Source organism: Varanus komodoensis, unplaced genomic scaffold, assembly GCF_004798865.1.
Source record: "Varanus komodoensis strain SLA01 unplaced genomic scaffold, ASM479886v1 scaffold33, whole genome shotgun sequence".
Classification (NCBI taxonomy): domain Eukaryota; kingdom Metazoa; phylum Chordata; class Lepidosauria; order Squamata; family Varanidae; genus Varanus; species Varanus komodoensis.
Window position 1 is genome coordinate 7,778,119 of NW_025335817.1, and position 20,295 is coordinate 7,798,413.

At 38.4% G+C, this 20,295-nt stretch overlaps 1 protein-coding gene across 7 annotated transcripts in view; it reads left to right on the forward strand.

Annotated features, from left to right (window-relative positions):
• TRPM7 (transient receptor potential cation channel subfamily M member 7) overlaps positions 1–20,295 on the forward strand; it is a 79,219-nt gene that overhangs the window by 19,695 nt on the left and 39,229 nt on the right. For 2 of the 7 annotated variants that reach the window (XM_044438566.1, XM_044438567.1), the window contains exons 2-9: positions 6,383–6,462; positions 7,690–7,728; positions 8,211–8,409; positions 10,679–10,892; positions 13,660–13,784; positions 14,267–14,438; positions 17,576–17,750; positions 18,133–18,256. In XM_044438566.1, the coding sequence (XP_044294501.1) occupies positions 6,383–6,462; positions 7,690–7,728; positions 8,211–8,409; positions 10,679–10,892; positions 13,660–13,784; positions 14,267–14,438; positions 17,576–17,750; positions 18,133–18,256 (1,128 nt within the window). Of the gene's footprint in view, positions 1–2,425; positions 6,463–7,689; positions 7,729–8,210; positions 8,410–10,678; positions 10,893–13,659; positions 13,785–14,266; positions 14,439–17,575; positions 17,751–18,132; positions 18,257–20,295 lie in introns of those variants that run through there. The other 5 variants (XM_044438569.1, XM_044438571.1, XM_044438568.1 and 2 more) reach the window with 5 other exon arrangements.

Consider the following 20,295-nt stretch of genomic DNA (forward strand, 5'->3'; position numbering starts at 1 on the left):
TTGAAATCCTTTTGTTCTTTCTGTGTAAGTTGTTAGGGTTCTTTGTTTTTAAACAAAATTGGAAATTCTTAATTTAAGCATTTCTAAAAGCTTGAACAGCCAATGGAAAGCTTTTATATGTAGCTTTCTTTGAGATAACTTCCTAAATATGTTCTCCTGCATTAAAGGACATGTAAACAAATCAGTATCCAGCAGGGCACAACTTCTAGGTCAAATTACATTGTGCTAGTATAAAATACTCTAGCACATGGGTCCTCAAACTACGGCCCGGGGGCCACATGCGGCCCGCCATGTCCATCTAGACCCGCCGTGCTCACGCATGTGCCCGCCGCCACCTACCTCTCCCTGCACACAGGGAGGCAGCAGTTCGCTCACTCGGAGAAAACGATCTCCAAGCTAGCGAGCCGCTGCCTCGTGCGCCCGCCTCACAGTGCGTGCCCGCCCCTGCCTCCCCCCGCCTCCCCTTGCTGCATGCCCTGCCCCTGCCTCAGCACGCGCACCCTGTACACACTGCCCCTGCCCCCACGCCGGCCCACGCGCTCCACCGGCACCACCTTTCCAACCCGCGCCCAGCACCAGCACCTTTCAACTGTCCCCCTGGTTAAAAAGTTTGAGGACCCCTGCTCTAGCACAACACCACTAGTGTTACCTGGCTCTCGGATTACATAGAGGAATTGGCATGCACATAATGTTATTGGTGTAGTGCTAGAGTAGTTTGTACCTGTGCAACTTTATTTATCTTAGTGGATGTGACCCCTTAGATATGGATTTTACATGAATTTGATTTTACAGATGGTCTTAAAGTAGAAAACCGACACTGGAGCTTCTTAAGTCAACTGTTCTCTGTGCCAGAGTAGCTTCCCATGAGGGCTTTATTACTGTTGACTTTGACATGGGATATAAAAACCACTGATGAGGAAGTCCCACAGTCAAAATTAATGCAGCTGGTATATGGCCTTATCTTTATAATCAAATAATTTCCATTAGCACCTTAAAGAGAACCTTGAGAACATAAGACTGTCGGTGTTGGGTTGTATGGTTTGAAAAGTATTGTATAATATATTATTGTAATACATTTTATTATGAATACTAGCTCTTGAGTTTCTTTAGCCACTCATTTATAGGTATTAAGCTGTTTGTATTTCACACTGAAAAAGCTATATAAATATGAAGGGCAGAGCATGATGTTTCTATTTCCTTAAGCAAGGTTGCAAGCCTAAGATTGTATTTTTCTCCTTCCCTTATCTTCCATATATGGTGTAAATTCCCTTTTCCCTGTCAACCTTGCCTTGACTTTCACCAAGCTGGTTGCTAGCCAGGCATAATGCTAACTATGGTTCTCTATTAACCAAGGTTTCAAACTTGTTTCAGAACTTTGGTTAATAGCAAACCATGGTTATGGAATTAGGAGCAAGTAATGGGAATACATTTTTATATGTATTTATCCCCTTATCATATTGTTAATTGAGATATGTTATTGATATAGCAGTTATTTAAAAAAAATATTGCTGCTACCAGGATGTTGTATGACAGTTTCAGAAGAGTAGTTTTCCTAGGAAAGGAGCCCTTTAAATCAAGAAGGAGAAAAATATTTGATGTTAATAGAATGCTTTTCTGGGGTGTCCTTAGAGAATGGCTTTCTAGTACTTGCTTCAGTGAAGAAGTCCAGTTTGACTAGGCATTAGTCAGATTTGGTTGAAAAGAAATTCCTTACTGTATAATAATATAAAAGCATTGTGGAATCTCTGTTGCATATATGTGTTTGGACAGGTTAAAATGCTGTCGTTGGGAAACTACTTTGTATGTGTAAACACAAGTGTGCTGTAATATCCATCCCAGTTGCACAGTTTCTGAAATGAGATTCATTGGCTGTAAGTGATGATAAGAAGATAAAGAGACTTATGTTTGGAATTTTTGCCTTCCAGCTATTGTTTTAGGAGCCTGTTGCACAGTGAAGTGTTACAATCAGCTAGGCATGGGTCACAGTATAGTCCCATGATCACCTTGTGTTTGGTTAATAAAACTGAAAAACTTGTGGGAATACATGAACTTGTAAGTATATTCTTAGTAACTGCCTGAGCTGTGGAGATACTTCAAGATAGTGCTTGTGGTTTGTTTTTAAAATATGGCAGGTCAAGCTGATACATACTCCTTGGCATAGTAAACTTCAAATTAAGAAAATCCATGAAATACTGTACTGTACTGAAATACTGCACTATTGGAGTACTTTTCATTTTAAACTTTTGTTTTGGTTGTACTTATTAGCAGGATGTAATTTTTTTGCTTTAAGTTTGAAAAAAAGTTTGAATAAAGTTTGGGTGCATATCACATGTCTGTGTTTATAAAAGATATATTGGAAACATATGAAAATATTGAAAATATTGCTAACATATCAGATATCTTTGCATTTATATAGTTGCAAGTTGGCGTGAATCTAGAATAATCAAATGTTGGAGTTTTTCACTTGTAATGACAATCCATCAGTTTAATAACAAGACAGTCTGAGGATTTATCAGAAACACACAGCACACATGCCTTGTCTTTAGCGCCCATGATTTGTTTCTTCATAAGTTTTACTTTGTGGCATGAGAGGCTGAACTGCTGGGTTAGTTAGGATCTAAACAACCCAGTAGTTAATACATAGTTTGTTGTTGGGTTAACCATTGGGTTGCTTAGGAGCTGATCATGGTTATGCACTAAGTGGAAGAGGCCACATGTTCACATATCTCTGTGTCAGACTTTAATGAATCTAAATGTAAGCCAGATTATGGTACATCTGAAATTCATGATTGTTTGAACCTACTTAGAGCAGCAAAGCAGCTTCTCATGAAATTATGAAAGATTCTTCTTACATTAAATCCCTGAATCCTTTTCCCTTTTGGTTTTCAAACTCTCTTTAAGGTCACAACTCACTTAGTTGCACTAGAGGCTTGGTGAGGTTTTGTGCAATGTTGTAATTGCAGTATTCAAAGAAAAATTGTATTCAGTGGGAATGACATTATACTGCACATACGATACAGCAGATTCTATGTTGCAGGGTCAAGGAAAGTTACATGTAGTGTCTTCCATATTTATTGATTATCTAATTCCCATAGTAAAAAATGGTAAGGTGGAGCCCATTCTCCATCTTGCCATATATTTTGATGATATTTATTTCTAAGTAACAATTTAAGACAGACAGACTGAGAACATTTAACCTAGTGGTTTTTTTTGTTCTTCTACTAATTTATTCATAATCTGATTACTGAAGGCCTCTTCATGCTTTGCCACTGAATTAAGCATTGCATTCTTGCAAGTGCATACTAATACAGTAATATACAGAGGCAACTTCAACTTTCCTAACACATGGCGTAAATATGAGTTGTCATTAGGCAGTATGTGCTAGCATATATACAATACTTATAACCAGGGTTGTATGTTTACCCAACACAAGGCAACTTTTTATTTAATTACTTGTAATAATTACCAATTGGTTCTCTGAATATATGCATGAAGTAATTAATATGTTTCTGAGCAATGAAATCCTTTGCATAGTCAACTTTTTTAAAAAAAATTGGCTTGTGAAACATTAGTCTTGTGAATAAGACCCCCAACCCTCAGTATTCTGAGAATAGAGTTTTACACTCTGTGACATGACACAATTTTAACTCAGTATGGGTAGGATTTGATACTTACAGTGACAAGCTTTCTCCAATATGATACCTACCAAATGTGTACAACCACAGCTTCTATCATCCCTCTAAATTTGTCATCTGTTGCATCTGGAGGTTACCAGACTGGGTACACTACTGTAGGCATTTAGTAGCATTCATGTCTCAGTGCTTTTGGATCACACATCTAGTTACATTCAGTGGGATTGTGGGTGGCCACTCATGGTGAATATTCAGTATCTGTTCATGGCAGCAAACTGAAGCCTCATTAACAGAGTCACAGCCTAGATCATTCATTTTCTATTTGTGTTCAATATTCAGAAATAGTGCACCAAAACATAATGCCTTGGTTAAATATGGCAGAACGTGCATGTGCATTTCCATTGATTCTGAAGATTCCATGTTCTTTTATAGCTAGTGAATATGCTCAATTTCAAACATTATAGCTAGTGAATATGCTGCTTGCTGAGTTGAAGCTCCCCCCACCCAAAAAAAAATCATTCCATTCAAATGCAATAATAGGACGGTCCCTATAAATTAAATTATTTTAAGGTCTGATCTCATCCTGCATTTTAGCAGCAGTGTGGTGTTGTAACCTGTTATCTCCAAAACCTTAAATTAGAGTAAACCTAGTGGTATAAGACTGATCCACAAAGGAGTCTGGTAGTAGTTCTTCAGCATGAATTTCTGCAAAGAAAAAATAAGATGGTCCTTCGGTGTAGAGCAGGTATTTTTAAAAAATCTTGCAATTTTAATGATTTTAAATATTTTTGTGTACTTCAATATAAGCAATTGAGATATGTTAAAAAGTAAGGTATGTAATTATTAGCCCCTATACAGAGATTTACGGATCTTTGTTAATTTTCCTTGAGTCCAAAGTTTAGAAAACTTGGTATATTGCCTAATATGGTAACTTGTTTTGCAATTAATGCTTAATAATGTATTTAAATAGTAGACATATAATTTATCAGGCATCTCAGACTAAATAAACTGTTTAAAGAGCTGGTAGATATATACCTTTAGTTCATAAGCTGAGTTACTTCTCTTGTACATTAGATATATTGATGATGCTGAAGTCTATTTAATATGCGGGTGCTCACTTGTCTTTTATTGCTTTTGTATTGCTACCGAACTGGCTTGAAACCAGCTATGCCATGGGCTGGGGCCAGAGTTATCTTCCACTCCACTAAGAGCTGCTTATGCCTTGTATTGTACAAAACAACAACAACACTTCTTGAATTACTTCTTTTTGCTTACATAAGAACTTATACAAAGAGAATCATGAGAATGGTTCTTGAACCTATCTGTTGTAGCACTGAACAAATTCTTGATCAAGTACTTGCAGAACAGCACTAGTAACTATTTCCTCCTCCCATTGTTCTTTTGATACAACACCATAGCGTGTGTTCATATGTTCATTATATGCTCTTCCTCCATGCTAGGCTTTATTTTCAGTTCTGTTGTTACCTCCCAAATGTTAAGAAGATTCAAAGATGCAGATTTTGAAAATGTGTCACTCTAAACTTAGGTGATTAAAAATATAGATTGGTGTCCACAAGTTTTTCTAGGTGTGTGGACCTTCTCTTTTTTATCTAGTTATATCAAATACAAGGTCCATATAACCTGTCTTGTTCTTGATAACTCATGTGTTTCCTTCTATAAATCTGTAGCAGCTGCAAGTATGTGCTGCTTGTCCTTAGTCCTGCTCAACCCATGGGCTGCTGATTTATTTTTATTATGGTGGGTTCTTCTTACTTAGAGTTAACTGACATTCATGGTTAATCAACTTTTTAGAGTTTATGATGGGGTTATACACGTGCTATAATAGGCCTTCTGTGTCTGATTGTGATATTGGCATATGCTTAGCATTTGTTTATGAATAGGCTATTGTGAAAAGTGGTTAAATGTTATGGAACATTCACAGAAGTAATGAGAAATGCATTTCATAGAGCAGGGGCAGAAAACATGCAGCATTCCAATTGTTGGACTGTAGCTTTTATCAACCCTCACTTTGGGCTATGCCTTTGGTACCAATGGCAATTGCAGTGCAACATCAGCTGGAGGGCCATATTTTCTCCACTCATGTCCTAGATGGTTTAAAAGCAAGTTAATTGTTATATCTGCTAGCGTAGTCTTGTGTTGTGTGTGTGTGTGTGTGAGAGAGAGAGAGAGAGCGAGAGAGAGAGAGAGAGAGTGAGCGAGCACAACATTAGGCTAGCTTGTAAGCTGTTTAGCAGCTGAATATGTACTGCCCTGTGTATGTTCTCCCAATGTACATGTTATTTATTACTACTGAAAAGTTTAATCTGAACTTTTTCAAATAAGCTTACTAAATGAAACACTATGCAATTGCATCTTCTTTCTTCCAAAACAAAATCCCTGCCATTACATAATACCCATTACACTGAAAAAACTTGTTTTATCAAACAAATAACAGCACTGTAACATTTTAGGAGAGCAACATTAATCTCTTGAAAGTGTTTGGATGCTTTTTAACGCTTTGCATGTATTACTAAACTGCTGGTTTGGAAATGTTATATAAAAATTACTTCAACTACTCCAGAGCTATAGGATGCAAAACAAGTATATATAGTTGAAAATTTCTTGTGGCTCAGTTAAGGATGAAACAAGATATTAACTAGTTATGGTTAAGTATGGATGATTGATACAAGAGATATATAGGTAGAATGTGTTATTTTCATAGTAATGGACATTGCTTTCTTATTTTACAGTCCCAGAAATCCTGGATAGAAAATACTTTCACCAAACGGGAATGTGTGTATATTATACCAAGTTCAAAGGATCCTCACAGGTAAATTAGAAATTATGCCCTTACCATAACTGCCCGAGTCTCTCTCTCCTTGCACTCCCAGGAGAAGATGCAGCACAGACTCAGGGGTCTTAGCTAACTAACTCCAGTTCAAGACCTTATCTGAAATACTAGTCTACATATTTATTTTATCTAAAAAAATGATAAAATGACATGACCTGCCTCAGGATATTGGGCATGGGTAAAAGTAATGTCAGGCTGTGATTGCAATACAGAGTTTTGCTTCTCAGAAACAAAGACAGTTTAGAGGTGAACCAATGAGAGCAGTATGCCTTTTTGCTCCTTAGGTGGAAAGTACAGCAAGAAGGATGACACAAGTGGAATCAGATACAACTTATCTTTAATAAGTACCGTATTTTTTGCTCTATAAGATGCACTTCCCCCCCCTCAAAAGTAAGGGGAAATGTCTGTGCGTCTTATAGTGTGAATATATGTGTGCAGTAAGTTTATCAGATGTGCAGCCCATGGGGAAGTGATGGGGAATGTGCCTGTGATTATGTGCCCATTTGATTCAGAATATTTTTTTTCTTGTTTTCCTCCTCTAAAAACTAGGTGCATCTTATGGTCAGGCGCGTCTTATAGAGCGAAAAATACGGTAGTTTAACCTGTGGTATCCCAATGCTGCTTGACACGGCCTCCTGGTCCTTCCTTCTTTTTCAGATAAGGCCCTCGTCATGTGTTAGATTTTTAAGGTGTATAGCGAAGGTATTTGTTTATACCTAAAATGTTAAATATGGATTAAGGAAATGAATGTCTGAAGATGTGTCTCCTGCAGATACATTTATAAGGAGGCTATAATTTATTGCAAATTTAGGTTTGCTTCCGTGTAATATGTGAAACAATCCTGTTTGCAGAAACTGTTTGCGGATTTGCAGATCATCTCCCATGATGGCATCACATTTGTCCTCTTTGTTTTAATCGTTTTCTAATATAGTTCACTTGAAGATACAGCAATGTTGTATACAGTACATGAAAGTATGAGCAGCCATTTTACCACTTTCTGGATCATCTTATGCAAACACAATTGCACAAATAAACGGTTACCGTGCTTTCTTCTTTACAAGCATGTCCTGAGTGTGTGAAAGGGCAATAAACAACATGGTGTGAACTACAGAAAACAGTGACACATATTTTAAGAATGATCTTAACTTGCATTTGATAATAAGGTAGGCAAAATGCCAAGTTACTTTCTTGTTTTCTCAATCGCAGATGCCTTCCAGGATGTCAGATATGTCAGCAACTTGTCAGGTAAGCACATTTCTATTAAATGAAAGAATCACATCTCTCATTTTTAATCAGCATAGGTATAACATAAAGATTGTTATTCTGTAATTTATCTGAAAATGACTGGAAGCAAAAGACAACTGAACTGCAGAGAAGATATAATGAAAAGATTGGATGCTTTGTATGAACTGAATAATATCTCCAGGGAAACTGGAGACAAATAGACCTTTACTGAGCTTATGATCCTCAGCCTACCACTGTCATGACATTCTCTAGTCCTTGGGCATTGTCTCTCTTCTGCATGAGTGTTATACATGCTCTGTATATCTATGTGATAGTATAAGATTAACATTTAAAAACTCAGAATTATGGAATTGTAATTGCCATATATATTAAAAAAAAAAGAATGACTGGTTCAAAGGTTTAGCCAGAAGCAAACAGGTATCCAGAATATGCAATTATTTCTGTGTCTCCTCACTTTCCCAAATTGTCATTGTTATCTGCAGATGTTGTTGTGGTCGCTTGGTACGGCAGCATGCTTGCTTTACTGCAAGTCTTGCCATGAAATATTCAGATGTAAAACTGGGTGAAAATTTTAATCAGGAGATAGAAGAATGGTCAGTAGAAAAACATACTGAGCAGAGTTCAACAGATGCTTATGGTGTCATCAACTTCCAAGGAGGTTCTCACTCCTACCGAGCTAAGGTATGTATGCAGGGCCTCATTTGTCACCTAATCGGAGAATTAATTAGTACTTCTGTAATACTAGTTGTTTAAGTTGTTCTTTTAAATATTGTAAGCCGTCCTGAGATTTTTATATAATAGGATGACATACAAAGGCTTTTAATAAATAATAAATAAAATAATAATAATAATAATATTTAAATGATATGCTCCAAGTGAAGATATTACTTATACTTGAACATGAAGGTGGTAGCATGAGAACATAAAGGTGTGAAGACAATTCCTACATGACTGAGTTGCACTTTAAATTTTAAATATAATGTGGATGCTCCAAGTTGCAAACATTGTTCATTTTTTTATTGAAACCTCTTTTGCATTTCGATATTAGTCACTTTTGGTCATTAGTGGGATTTGATTATTACTGATGCATCATCTTTTGAAATATGCTTACTGGCTATACTACCATTGTATCAGGTTTCTCCCCCCCCCCCACATTTTTACATGGGTAATAGAGATAATTAGAAAAAAAACAGTTTTGTTTAATGTATCTGCCTCTGTACTCTATATTGTTACCCCTTGAAAATAGTCATCAGGAGGTTACTCAGAATCAGGTAATGTGGGTTTGTGATGTAGTTGCTTTTTATTTATTACACTTAAATTCAGCCTTTTTTCCTTTCAAGGAACTCAAGGTGGCTTACATAATTCTCCTTCTCCTCTCAATCCTATCCTCACAACAACAGCCCTGTTGAGGTAGGTTGGGCTGAGAGTCTGACTAGCCCAATGTCACTCAGTTAATTCTTTGTCTGAGCCTAGAACCCAGATCGCCTGAGTTCCAGCCACCCACACTTAACCACTATGCCTCACTGACTCTCACTAGTCACTAACTTGGATCAAACCTCATTCACATTTGACACTTTTTCAGTTTATACTTTGGAACTAGCTCATTTTTATTCCCCCTTTGCAGCACAGTGTTACTTTGCTGTGCTAAGTCTTTTTGTCAAATAATTTTGTTTCCCTTTTCATTGTAGAAAGAAGGAATGGGCTCACAGTAGTCCAGCTGAGACATCAAAGCTAAAACATTACTTGATCATTGCAAAGTACTCTTTGCCCTTTCCTTTCTCCTTTGCTGGTTTCCAGTAGTCTTAGTTTGCTGTAATGTCCAAATCAAGCAAATTATGATTACCATTAACCTTAGTTTGCTAAAATGAAGAAAACAGCTTTCAGTGCAACAGGGCTTTTAGTAACCATATAATTGTGTTATAGAAACATACAGTTGAAGACTAGGAGACCATTGAGTCCAACTGCCTGCTCAGTGCTGACTCAGGTCACCCATCCAGATTTCCACCAGGCCTGGCCCTGCTTACCTTGCAAGATTAAGCAGGATCAGGCACTGCACAGTTTGCCTCTATTTAGGACCTCCCAGCAAAATACAGCTGTCTCAAAACAGGAAAGTACAGGTAGAGAAGGGACCAAGTAAGCCCAGAGTAGATTGTCATAGTATGACTGTGACCTGTGAATTGAGCTTGTATACAGCTCTTCCTGCTGTGCGTATATTTTGTAAATATGTTCCAGCAACCTCACTAAATGCAGTTGTTTTCCCCAAGATATTTTGGTGGAGTGGAGTGATGGTGCTAAGTGTACTCTGGAATTTTTAGTGTCTGCAATATTTATGAATTAAATGAACTGTGTAACATTTAAATTCAACCTTTGGAAATCACTGTTTGGCAAATATTTAAAATTCTATGACTAGAATTTATCCCAGTAGAAATGTTTATGTATTTAGAGCAGACCTGTGAACTTCATAATTCTCAGTAAGGCTTGAGCTCACTCCTATAATAGAGACTTCTAGGCTTTTTGAATCAGACTGTGGTTCAGAAGAGGGGCCAGAATCCATTGCTGAATTGCCAAGTATAATGCACCCAGAAGCAAGCCGGGCAAGATTGGCATGTAAGCAGGATCAGCCTTGGAGGTGGGGTTGGAAGGGAGGAGAGATACTCAGTTTGGAATCAAATTTCTGTCATTAAGCCAGGATTTTGCTAATGACCAGTATGCTAACTTTGCTAGTATCTTGTGTTATTGCTTTCTGTAGTACTGTTGTTTTGTATAACAAAGCCAGCCTAACTGGTTGGTTTCAACATAATAAAAACTTTTAGTTGGAAAGCTTTTGTCCCAATCAAGAAGGAGTGGGGGAGCTGGGAACCAGCCCTATGCGACCTTGTGTTTTATGCAAGTCTGTTTTATGTATTCCTGAATCATGATTAAAAATGGTTAATACTTATTTTCCTGCCAGTATGTGCGATTATCATATGACACCAAACCTGAAGCCATCCTACAGCTTATGCTTAAAGAATGGCAGATGGAACTGCCAAAACTTGTTGTCTCTGTTCATGGCGGGATGCAGAAATTTGAACTTCATCCACGCATCAAACAGTTACTTGGAAAAGGCCTTATTAAAGCTGCAGTGACAACAGGAGCCTGGATTATAACTGGAGGAGTGAATACAGGTGAAATGTTCACTCTTATATACTTTTCAATTCCTATGCACTTGAGACATCTGCATTCTCTCTCAATATGATGACTGGATGTCTGTATGATGGCATTCCCCAAGCACATGGAGATAGTAGGTATCTTGATATCTGCAGCAGAGGCTCTCCTCTGGGAACCCTCAGTGAAAGGTATTAGGAGGCAAAGTACCTGGAGGAGGGCCTTCTCTGCGATGGCGCCCCATCTATGGAATGCGCTCCCCAGAGAGGTCTGCCTGGCACTGTTGTTATTTGTTTTTCAGCACCAGGTTAAGACCTTTTTATTCCAGCAATATTTTAATAAGTTTTAATATCGTCCTTTCTATGTTTTTAACTGCAGCCAATGTGGGTTGGGAATTTATTTATATTTTATTTTATGCTGTAAGCAGTCCTGAGGCTTTTTGTGAATAGGACGGCATATAATTTTTTTAAATAAGTAAATAAATCTTCCAATATCATGATGGGGTGGAGAAAACACTTCCATGATTCCAGAAACTTTATCATATATAAATTGATGCTATTAATGCAACATTCAGGATAAAACCAGAGAAAGTCCATAGCTCAGTGGCGAGTACCTACTTTCTGTTCAAAAAGTAACAGGTTAAGTTCCCAGCAAATTTAAGTAATTTGAGTAAATTATTAGAGCATTTTAAATTTGATTTTAAAATGTTGTATTTTTATGATTTTTATTGTACTGTATTTCAGTGTATTCTTATTGTATTTTATCTGTTGTTGAGAACCTCCCAGAGAGCATCAGCTATTGAGCAGTGTAGGAATATCATCATCATCATCATCATCATCATCATCATCATCATCATGGAAAGGTTTCTTTGAAACCCTGGAGAACTGCAGACAATTTGTATATCAATCAATCAATCAATCAGTCAGCCAATCAATCCTTTATTCGGTCATTAACCAGCCAATAAATAAAACACAAAATTACAATTAGTTAAAAATAAGAAAAATACAGTACTGATAAAATTACAATAATTAAGATAAGAAAATAAAAGCATTCTGGTAGAACATAACAACAATTTAGGGTTAATTCTACCGCACATTGTACAAATTTACCAAACAGTATTTGGCTGTAGTCAAGGAGATGAAATCAGATTGATCAGATCAAAGTAACTTAAGATAAAAAGAATCTCGCCGTAACCAGGATATTTAGAAAGGAGTAGGGATAACAGTTCCTGGCAAGCAGCTGTACAGAGAGGGCAGTGAAGAATAACATGCTCCATCAATTCAATTGTTTCTCTCCCGCATGGACACAGTCTCTGTTCAAGGGGTATTTTTTTCAAGGGGTATACCTCCCTTCAGTAAGGAGGGCATTGAATCTGGCTAGAGATTATGCTACTGAGATATCTAGCTGGTTGAAGAAGATGGGCAGAATGGTTCAGGAAGGTATTTCTGGATAGAATTTATAATCTGTCAGACAATTTGTACAGATGATACTGAGCTGGGTGGACTAATGGTTTGGCTGGATTTGCATGGCAGAACTAGCCGTTGTGGGTTGTGAGCCTTGTTTGTGTCAGATGGCTTACTGCAAGTGTGGCAAAAAAGCCTGTGCCACTCCTTGCCATCTTACCACTGTTGTCTTCCTCACCTCACCATCTTCCACCAGTGTCAAAATGGTACTTTGGATTGATTGAAAATTCATCACCACCATTTTCCCCTGATGATTTGGAAGTAAGGCAATACAGTTACAATTTTTAAATTGCCTTTATCTGTATTTATTTATTTAATGATTTATATCCTGCCTTTTTCCTACAAAGGGCTCAAGGCAGCTTACATCATTCTCCTCCTCCATCTTATCCCCACAACAACAGCCCTGTGAGGTAGGTTGGGCTGAGAGTCTGTGACTGGCCCAAAGTCGCCCAGTTGGCTCCATAGCTGAGCGGGGACTAGAACCCAGATCCTCTGAGTCCCAGGCCCATGCTCTTGACCACTACACCACGCTGGCTCTTTCCTCCCAGTCCTGCTTAAGTTCATAGATTTGTTTATCTGATGTGTGTAGTCTCGTCTTGCACTTTTCTTGTTATGTTACAGATGTCATGGAAGCACTGAAGTAGAGTAGGTAATACACCAGGAAATCATTCAGGTGATTCATAGGTTAATCTGCACGAACTTGCAAAGGGCTGAAGAGAAAAATAATGCCAGTAGAAAGTATAAGCTCATTTATTTATGCAATCTAGATGTACCAAGTATAAAAGAAAATATGCAAATGAAGTAATTGTTTTGAAAAGAAGCACCATAGGAGTGGGAGCAATAATGCTCTTACCATTATGCCTTGAATTGACACTTGAGATTTTTTTAAAGACCCTTAGAAGGCAGGTGCATGGCGCAGAGAGAATGCGGACGAGGCAGAAAGCGGTGGAGTTAAATGACTTTTGAATGGTAATGAAGGCCAATTTGGAATACATCGCTCAGAAAGCAATTTCATAACCTTAGTTTTTAGGATAGCAAAGTGGTGTAAGTGAAACATTTGGCCTTTACCCTGACTGATTTAGCTATTTTAGACTTTAGTCCACTAATTCAGGCCTTCTTTCTAGAATTTCCTCCCAAAGGCGAACCCCACCCTTGATGGCATTTAGGTGCACAGTGGAAACATGATGTTTGATTTTTAATTGTTCTTATTGGCCGAGCATGGGTTTGCAATGGGATATTGAACTGGGCCTTTGAATTCTGTAGATATGTATTACACATAAGATGTGATTATAGTAGTACAACAATATTTTTTGTTCCTGAATAGGAGTTGCAAAGCATGTTGGTGATGCCCTCAAGGAACATTCTTCTCAATCATCTCGAAAGATTTGCACTATTGGTATAGCTCCTTGGGGAGTGATTGAAAATAGAAATGACCTCGTTGGAAGAGATGTAAGTTTGTCCAGTAATGCTTGTAATTGGTTATGAAAAGTCCTTCATAATTATATTATGGCTTTGATCAAAATGTTTCTGTTCAAGAAATCCTATTGTGAATGGGAGGACTTTTCATTTAGTAAGATCCACGCTATGTGCTTCCATATCTGTCAATTTCCCATCCCCAAATTGGATACCTGAATGACATTGAATCAATATGCCAATGGAATATTTTAAAATAGAAAACTAAATATTGTTCATATTCTTCCTTTTTTCCCAGCTGTGTTCATATGCTATCTTTATATAACATAGTATCACACCTTTGAATAAAGTTCATGTTTAGCTTTTTCCTTGTAACAGTTTCTGATCTACAGGAATGAATTGCAAGTCCACAGCTGATAAACAACTCATTGGCAGTAGACAAATGCAAGGCAATTTTTAAAAAAGAAGTCAATCCGATTGACATCCATCTGAACAGTATTGTTTTGCTTTATGTTTAGATTGTTGCTCCATATCAAACCCTGCTAAATCCTTTAAGTAAATTAAATGTCCTGAATAATCTTCATTCCCATTTCATACTGGTGGATGATGGAACAGTTGGAAAATATGGAGCAGAAGTAAAGTTACGACGAGAACTGGAAAAAATGATCAACTTGCAAAGAATCCATGCAAGTATGTTTAGCCCATGATTTGCAAATTATGTAGTATTCTGTTCAAAGTAAAATGAGTCTAGTTGATGAAAGGTCAGAGGGCATGGATATCATGACACAGAATGGATTTAATATTATTTCTAACTAATATAATAATAATAATATTTCTAACTAAATGGAACTCATCCTTTAGGGGGAGCTCAGTCCATCCACAATAACACCTCCACAGTCCATTGAACCACTCACCAACATCTCATTATAAACTGACACGTTTTCTGTTGAGTTTGAACTCCGTGAATGGGTTCAACCATCTATTACAATGCTGCACAAGGAAGAAGAAGTGCAAGCCACTTGCATTTCCAGTTCTCTTTGCACCATGTAATGTCAGGTGTCCTGTATTTTTAGAAGCAGATATAATTTTGTACATTTAATACTTGAAATTGCATGTGAATTATGTAAAGAAATCAAGGCCTTTCTCTACTAATCTACTTATTCAGTCATATAAGATCACTGCTAAAAGTGCCATTTGTTTGAGTTTGTGACTGGGTGGTATATACCGTATTTTTTGCTCTATAAGACGCACTTCCCCCCCCCCCCAAAAGTAAGGGAAATGTCTGTGCATCTTATAGAGTGAATGTGTGTGTGCCCGACGCCCGGAACGCTGCCGGCCCGCCTGTACCACGTGGCACCACCTGGCCGGCACGCGCTCGGCACGCGCTGCTCCACTCCCCCTCCCCGCTTTAACCCACCGGCCGCACGGAGAGACGGACTGCTCACCCCCACCGCCAGGGAAGACCTGCCGCGGAGGAGGAGGAGCCGCGGGCTTTAACCCGCCAGCCGCACGGAGAGATGGACTGCTCACCCCCACCGCCCAGGAAGACCTGCTACTGCTGCACCGCCCAGAAGACCACCGCCAGCATGCTGCTGGCCCGGCTGCACCACATGGCACTGCCTGGCCGGCACGTGCTCGGTGCACCCTGCTCCGCCCCCCCTCCCGGTGCAGGTGAGAGCTGTGCCGCTCAGGGGGAGCGGTGCAGAGGAGGAGGAGCCACGGGCTTTAACCTGCCGGCCTCACAGAGAGACGGACTGCTCACCCCCACTGCCCGGGAAGACCTGCCGCCACCGCGCCACCCGGAAGACCACCGCCAGCACGCTGCCGGCCCGGCTGCACCACACCTGGCCGGCACGCACTCGGCGTATCCTGCTCCGCTCCCCTCCTCCGGCGCAGGTGAGAGCTGTTAATCACAGGTCGGTGTGTGTTTTCAAATGGCAACCCGTCTTTTAATGAAGCCCATGGGGAAGTGATGGGAATGTGCCTGTGATTATCAGGAAGCTTTCCATGGATCCCTCCTCTAAAAACTAGGTGTGTCTTACAGAGCGAAAAATACGGTATTCATGCATCTACTTGTTTTTTTTTTTTTTTTAACTATGAGTCTGTTTAGACTGCCATTTGGCAAAGAAGACTGTTATACTGCTTACGTAGTCTGTATTTGTTAAGCCATGATCTGTCTTTACTGTGTAAAGTTATTGCATGTTTACAGTTTTACTGTGTTCCATTTTTATTTATGCTGACTTAGTAGGCTGCAGTTTAATTAGGTCTTCAAGATGCTTAAACCACATTTTAGACCTTGTGTATGATTAACTGTATTTAAAAAATGTGGTGTTCAGCATTTTAACTTGTTTGTGCATGAAAAGGAATATGTTAAGTCTAGTATTGTGTTATAAATATTAGCTTTCTGTTTAGTATGTACCTCTCTGGGTATTGGGAAAAATTAACACATTCAGTGAAGATTTGAATGTATAATTTGAGTTAAACAAATTGACCTTGAACCACAAAAAAACCTATATTTTGATATTTCATGTCAGTATTCCTTGACTTACACCAAAGGGCATTCCAAATCCATTCCAAAGGGCATTCCAAGCCCATGTGGGATCACTCTCCCAAGTCACGCCTTTCCTCCCTCTTTCGTAATAAATTTTGCCGCTGCTCATATCTACGTAAAATCCGTCTGTTTTCCGCTTTTGAGAAATCCACAACACCTACTCTGTCTTCTGTTTCCGGTCAGGAAGATCAGTGTCAGAGGGGGAAGAGGCAGTTTGCTCTGCCTCCTTCTGAGTAGAACTTGCAGCTTCCTCTTTCTCATGACTCCCTGTCTCTGATAAAGGTCCAGGTGTTCGCTCAACGTGCTGGGGGTCAGAGGAAGATGCAGCAGCTGGCTTAGCTGTCCCTGCGCTGGGTTGTGGGGTCGACTCTTGGGCACTGGGTGTCAAGTGCAAGTCCTCCTCATGAGTCACTGTTTCTGTCGGGGCTTCATGCACGACACATGTCTTTGTGTATATTTTGGCAATCATGTTTGGAGTGCATTCTGAACCTCTGGAGTTACATTGTGAAAGGTCCTGGTGGAAGCCTATTTCTCAGGAAGAAGGGCTGTGGAACAGAGCCTTATCAACTGATGGTAAAGTTCATGTACTAGCCAGATAGCAATGCTTTTTTAGGAAAGTGGAAACAGTACAGAAACGGCCACTAGGCACAAAATTTCAGCTTTCTGAAAACATCTGTGGTCACTAACAATAAATTTCTAAGTTGTTCGGTTACTTAGGCTTGATATCATTTATGTCCTGCCTTTTTCTTAAATGGATCTTGAGAATGCATACGAAGAGTTTCTGGGCAGTCTTCCTTCTAGGAGCTGAACAGAACAAGGCTGAGTTACTGCAACATGTGCCTTTAAAACCTTCGCCCTGGGAATATGATGAATATAGGTTTGATGTGGTATGGGCAATGTCCGATGAACTTGAAACCAGAATATTGCTGCAGGAGATTTCTAAATGATTAAAGAGAGGGGTTTCCGGGCTCTGTGTTGTTCACTCCCCCTACCCCCATGACCAGCAAAATTAGAATCAAATATGCAAAACAGTAAAAATGCAAAATAGGAGAAATCATGCTTAATTTATGCAGGTTGCAAAATAGTTTAACATTGGAAAAAGTACAATTATGTTCAGAGTATATAAAGTCCTGATGTTAATTCTGGTTTTTAAACTCCTGTTGAGTATAAGACATTCACCGATAACTGGATATAAAATGGAATGCATTTTGTTTATTCTTTTAAAAGACTAACCTAATGAGTAAAGAACTGCATTTTTGTAACTTGCTTTATGTAGGAATTGGTCAGGGTGTCCCTGTGGTGGCGCTTATATTTGAAGGTGGTCCCAACGTTATCCTTACAGTTCTGGAATACCTTCAGGAAAGTCCTCCTGTGCCAGTGGTGGTCTGTGAGGGGACTGGCAGAGCTGCAGACATTCTGGCTTACGTTTATAAGCAAACGGAAGAGGGAGGGTAAGCCTTTTTTAAAGCATCAGTGTAAACATATTGAGCTTCCTTTCATGGAATCGGAGCACCAGTCCATGAAGCCCAGTATTATTTGCTCAAATTAATAGCAGCTTGAGCAAGAGTCATTCCAGGCCTTGCTTTCCGAGATTTTTTCAACTGGTGATTGAAATTATAGTAGCTTTTGCATGCAAAGCCATGTTATATAGTTCTTCACCTTGATGTGAGAAATACTTAACAGGTTGTATGAACTGAAGAGGACTTTCTTGAGAGACATTTTGGATAGGAAGACTGACTGCTGCGTTCAACAAAAGAGGAAGTGCTGTCTCTTGTGCTTTACTTGTGCTACTGATGACAGGCTTTCTGTTTTTTCCTTTGTTTTTAATCTCAGAAATATTCCTGAAGGAGCAGAACCTGAAATAATTTCAACTATCAAAAAGACATTTAATTTTGGTCAGAGCGAAGCAGTTCATTTGTTCCAGACACTGTTGGAATGCATGAAAAAAAAAGAACTTGTAAGTAAATCTTTGAACGTTGTAGAGTGAGAAGAGAGTAGCTTGTTTTAGGTTTCCTGAGTAATCTTCCATTAAAACACGCCTTAGACCTAGACCAGTAAGATGGCTGCATCGTGTACGTTTGGATTAAGTCTTGACAAATCAGCAAATGGTAGTCTGGATTTTCATTGCTTATCGGTGTTTATTCCTGATAAACGCAAACCCTGGGACTGGGTTCAAATGACATGCTGCAGCTGGTCACCGTACATCAATCTGCAGTGCTTATAGGTGTCAAGTTGTATAGCCACAACATGAAATCATGTTGCATATTACATGTGTACAATGCAAACCCAGTGACCTTGGGTTATGGAAGGGTTATAGAGCCCTGTCGAGTGGTTAGTATAAGAGACAAAGTCACACACGAGCTCAAAGATCCATCCAAGTTTGTTCACAATAGCACCAAACTGTGACCTTAATCTAGTTTTCACAATCTAAGCACTGATAGTTTTATGACAAAACAAGTCATCATGGGTAACTAACCATGCTGGGTATTGGGTTGTCCAAAGCCAGACTGTTTCCCACAGGATGACTTATTTTGGGCTATCCAACCACCCTGGCAGCTTCTGGCTTATTCTAGGGGTTAGGGTTTTCCACCATAAAATAAAATAAAATAAAATAAAATAAAATAAAATAAAATAAAATAGTTCAGACCAAGCAATTCAAAGCTGTGTTAGTTTATTTTTATTATTTATTCATTTATTTAGACTAGTCTTTCACAAATGTGTACTTCTGGCTGTTCAATATGGGAAGTCTCATTTGATCAATTTCTATCCATTTTATTTTTTAAAGGGAGCCATAAGGAGCAGTAGATAATAAAAATGGAAATTGGCAAGATGAAATTGGGACTGGCTGCCAGCTGTTAATTGGAAAGGGAAAAGTGACAAAAGGAGGTGCACCCAAAGTCAGCAGAAGGACAAGACCTTCTACTTAGTATTGTAATCCTTTGGCTTTTAAGTTTTCATCACTTAATGCTAAGAGGATCACATCAACGAAGTGGGGATCTTGTCTTTTAGCACACCTTCTTTTTCTGCTTTTTTCTTTTCTTCCCACTGACAGCTAGGTACTCAGTCCTGGGCAACTGTGCACGAATTGGCCGATATGTAGTTTCACCATGTCAGTCTATTTCCTACTGCACTTCACCATTCCCTTTGGCATCTGAAACTGACAAGGAAATTGTCCAGACAAGACTTATATTGAACAATCACAAGAGCACACCTGCACAGTTGAGAAAGACTGACAAAAAATATAAATTACAACATTGCAAGTACATGTGTGAACTAAGTTTATGACTCAAATATACTTATCCTCTCTCCTGTTCCCTTTTAACATTCTTTGTTTTAAAAGGTGTGTTTTCTTTCTCCCCCCCACTTTTTAAATTTCAGCTAGTATATCTTGGAAATATAATTGCTTAGCTATCTCTGTAATTTTAAAATTATTTCTATTGGTATTGGACAGACTTATTTCCTTTATACACCTTGATTAGAATTTGCCTTTAAAATTTTGGTATTTGAATTATTATTGCTATTGTTTATTAAATCCTTATACCACCCAATAACTAGAACTCTCTTGGCAGTTTGTAGCAGTTCATAAAACAATAGAGTAAAATGCCATTCAGAAATTCAAAAAAGCAAAAATTTAAACCAAATTTTAATTTTAATTTATATATATATATATATATATATATATATATATATATATATATGAATTAAAAACTTTTCTAGACTGTCCCATTACCGAAGTCTTGGGATGGTTTAACAATACTATATATATATATATATATATATATATATATATATATATATATATCATTCTAAAATTCAACGAATAATAAAACCCCAATTAAAACAGGTCCTTAAACATTGGGAAAATAAAAAGGGTTTTGCCTGGCACCTAAAAGAATAAATTGAGTAAAAAGTGAATAAAAAACAGCTAAAATAAAATATGGAAGCCAGACCTGTAAACATCTTGGAATGGTAATCCCTGAAGCCTTTGAATATCCA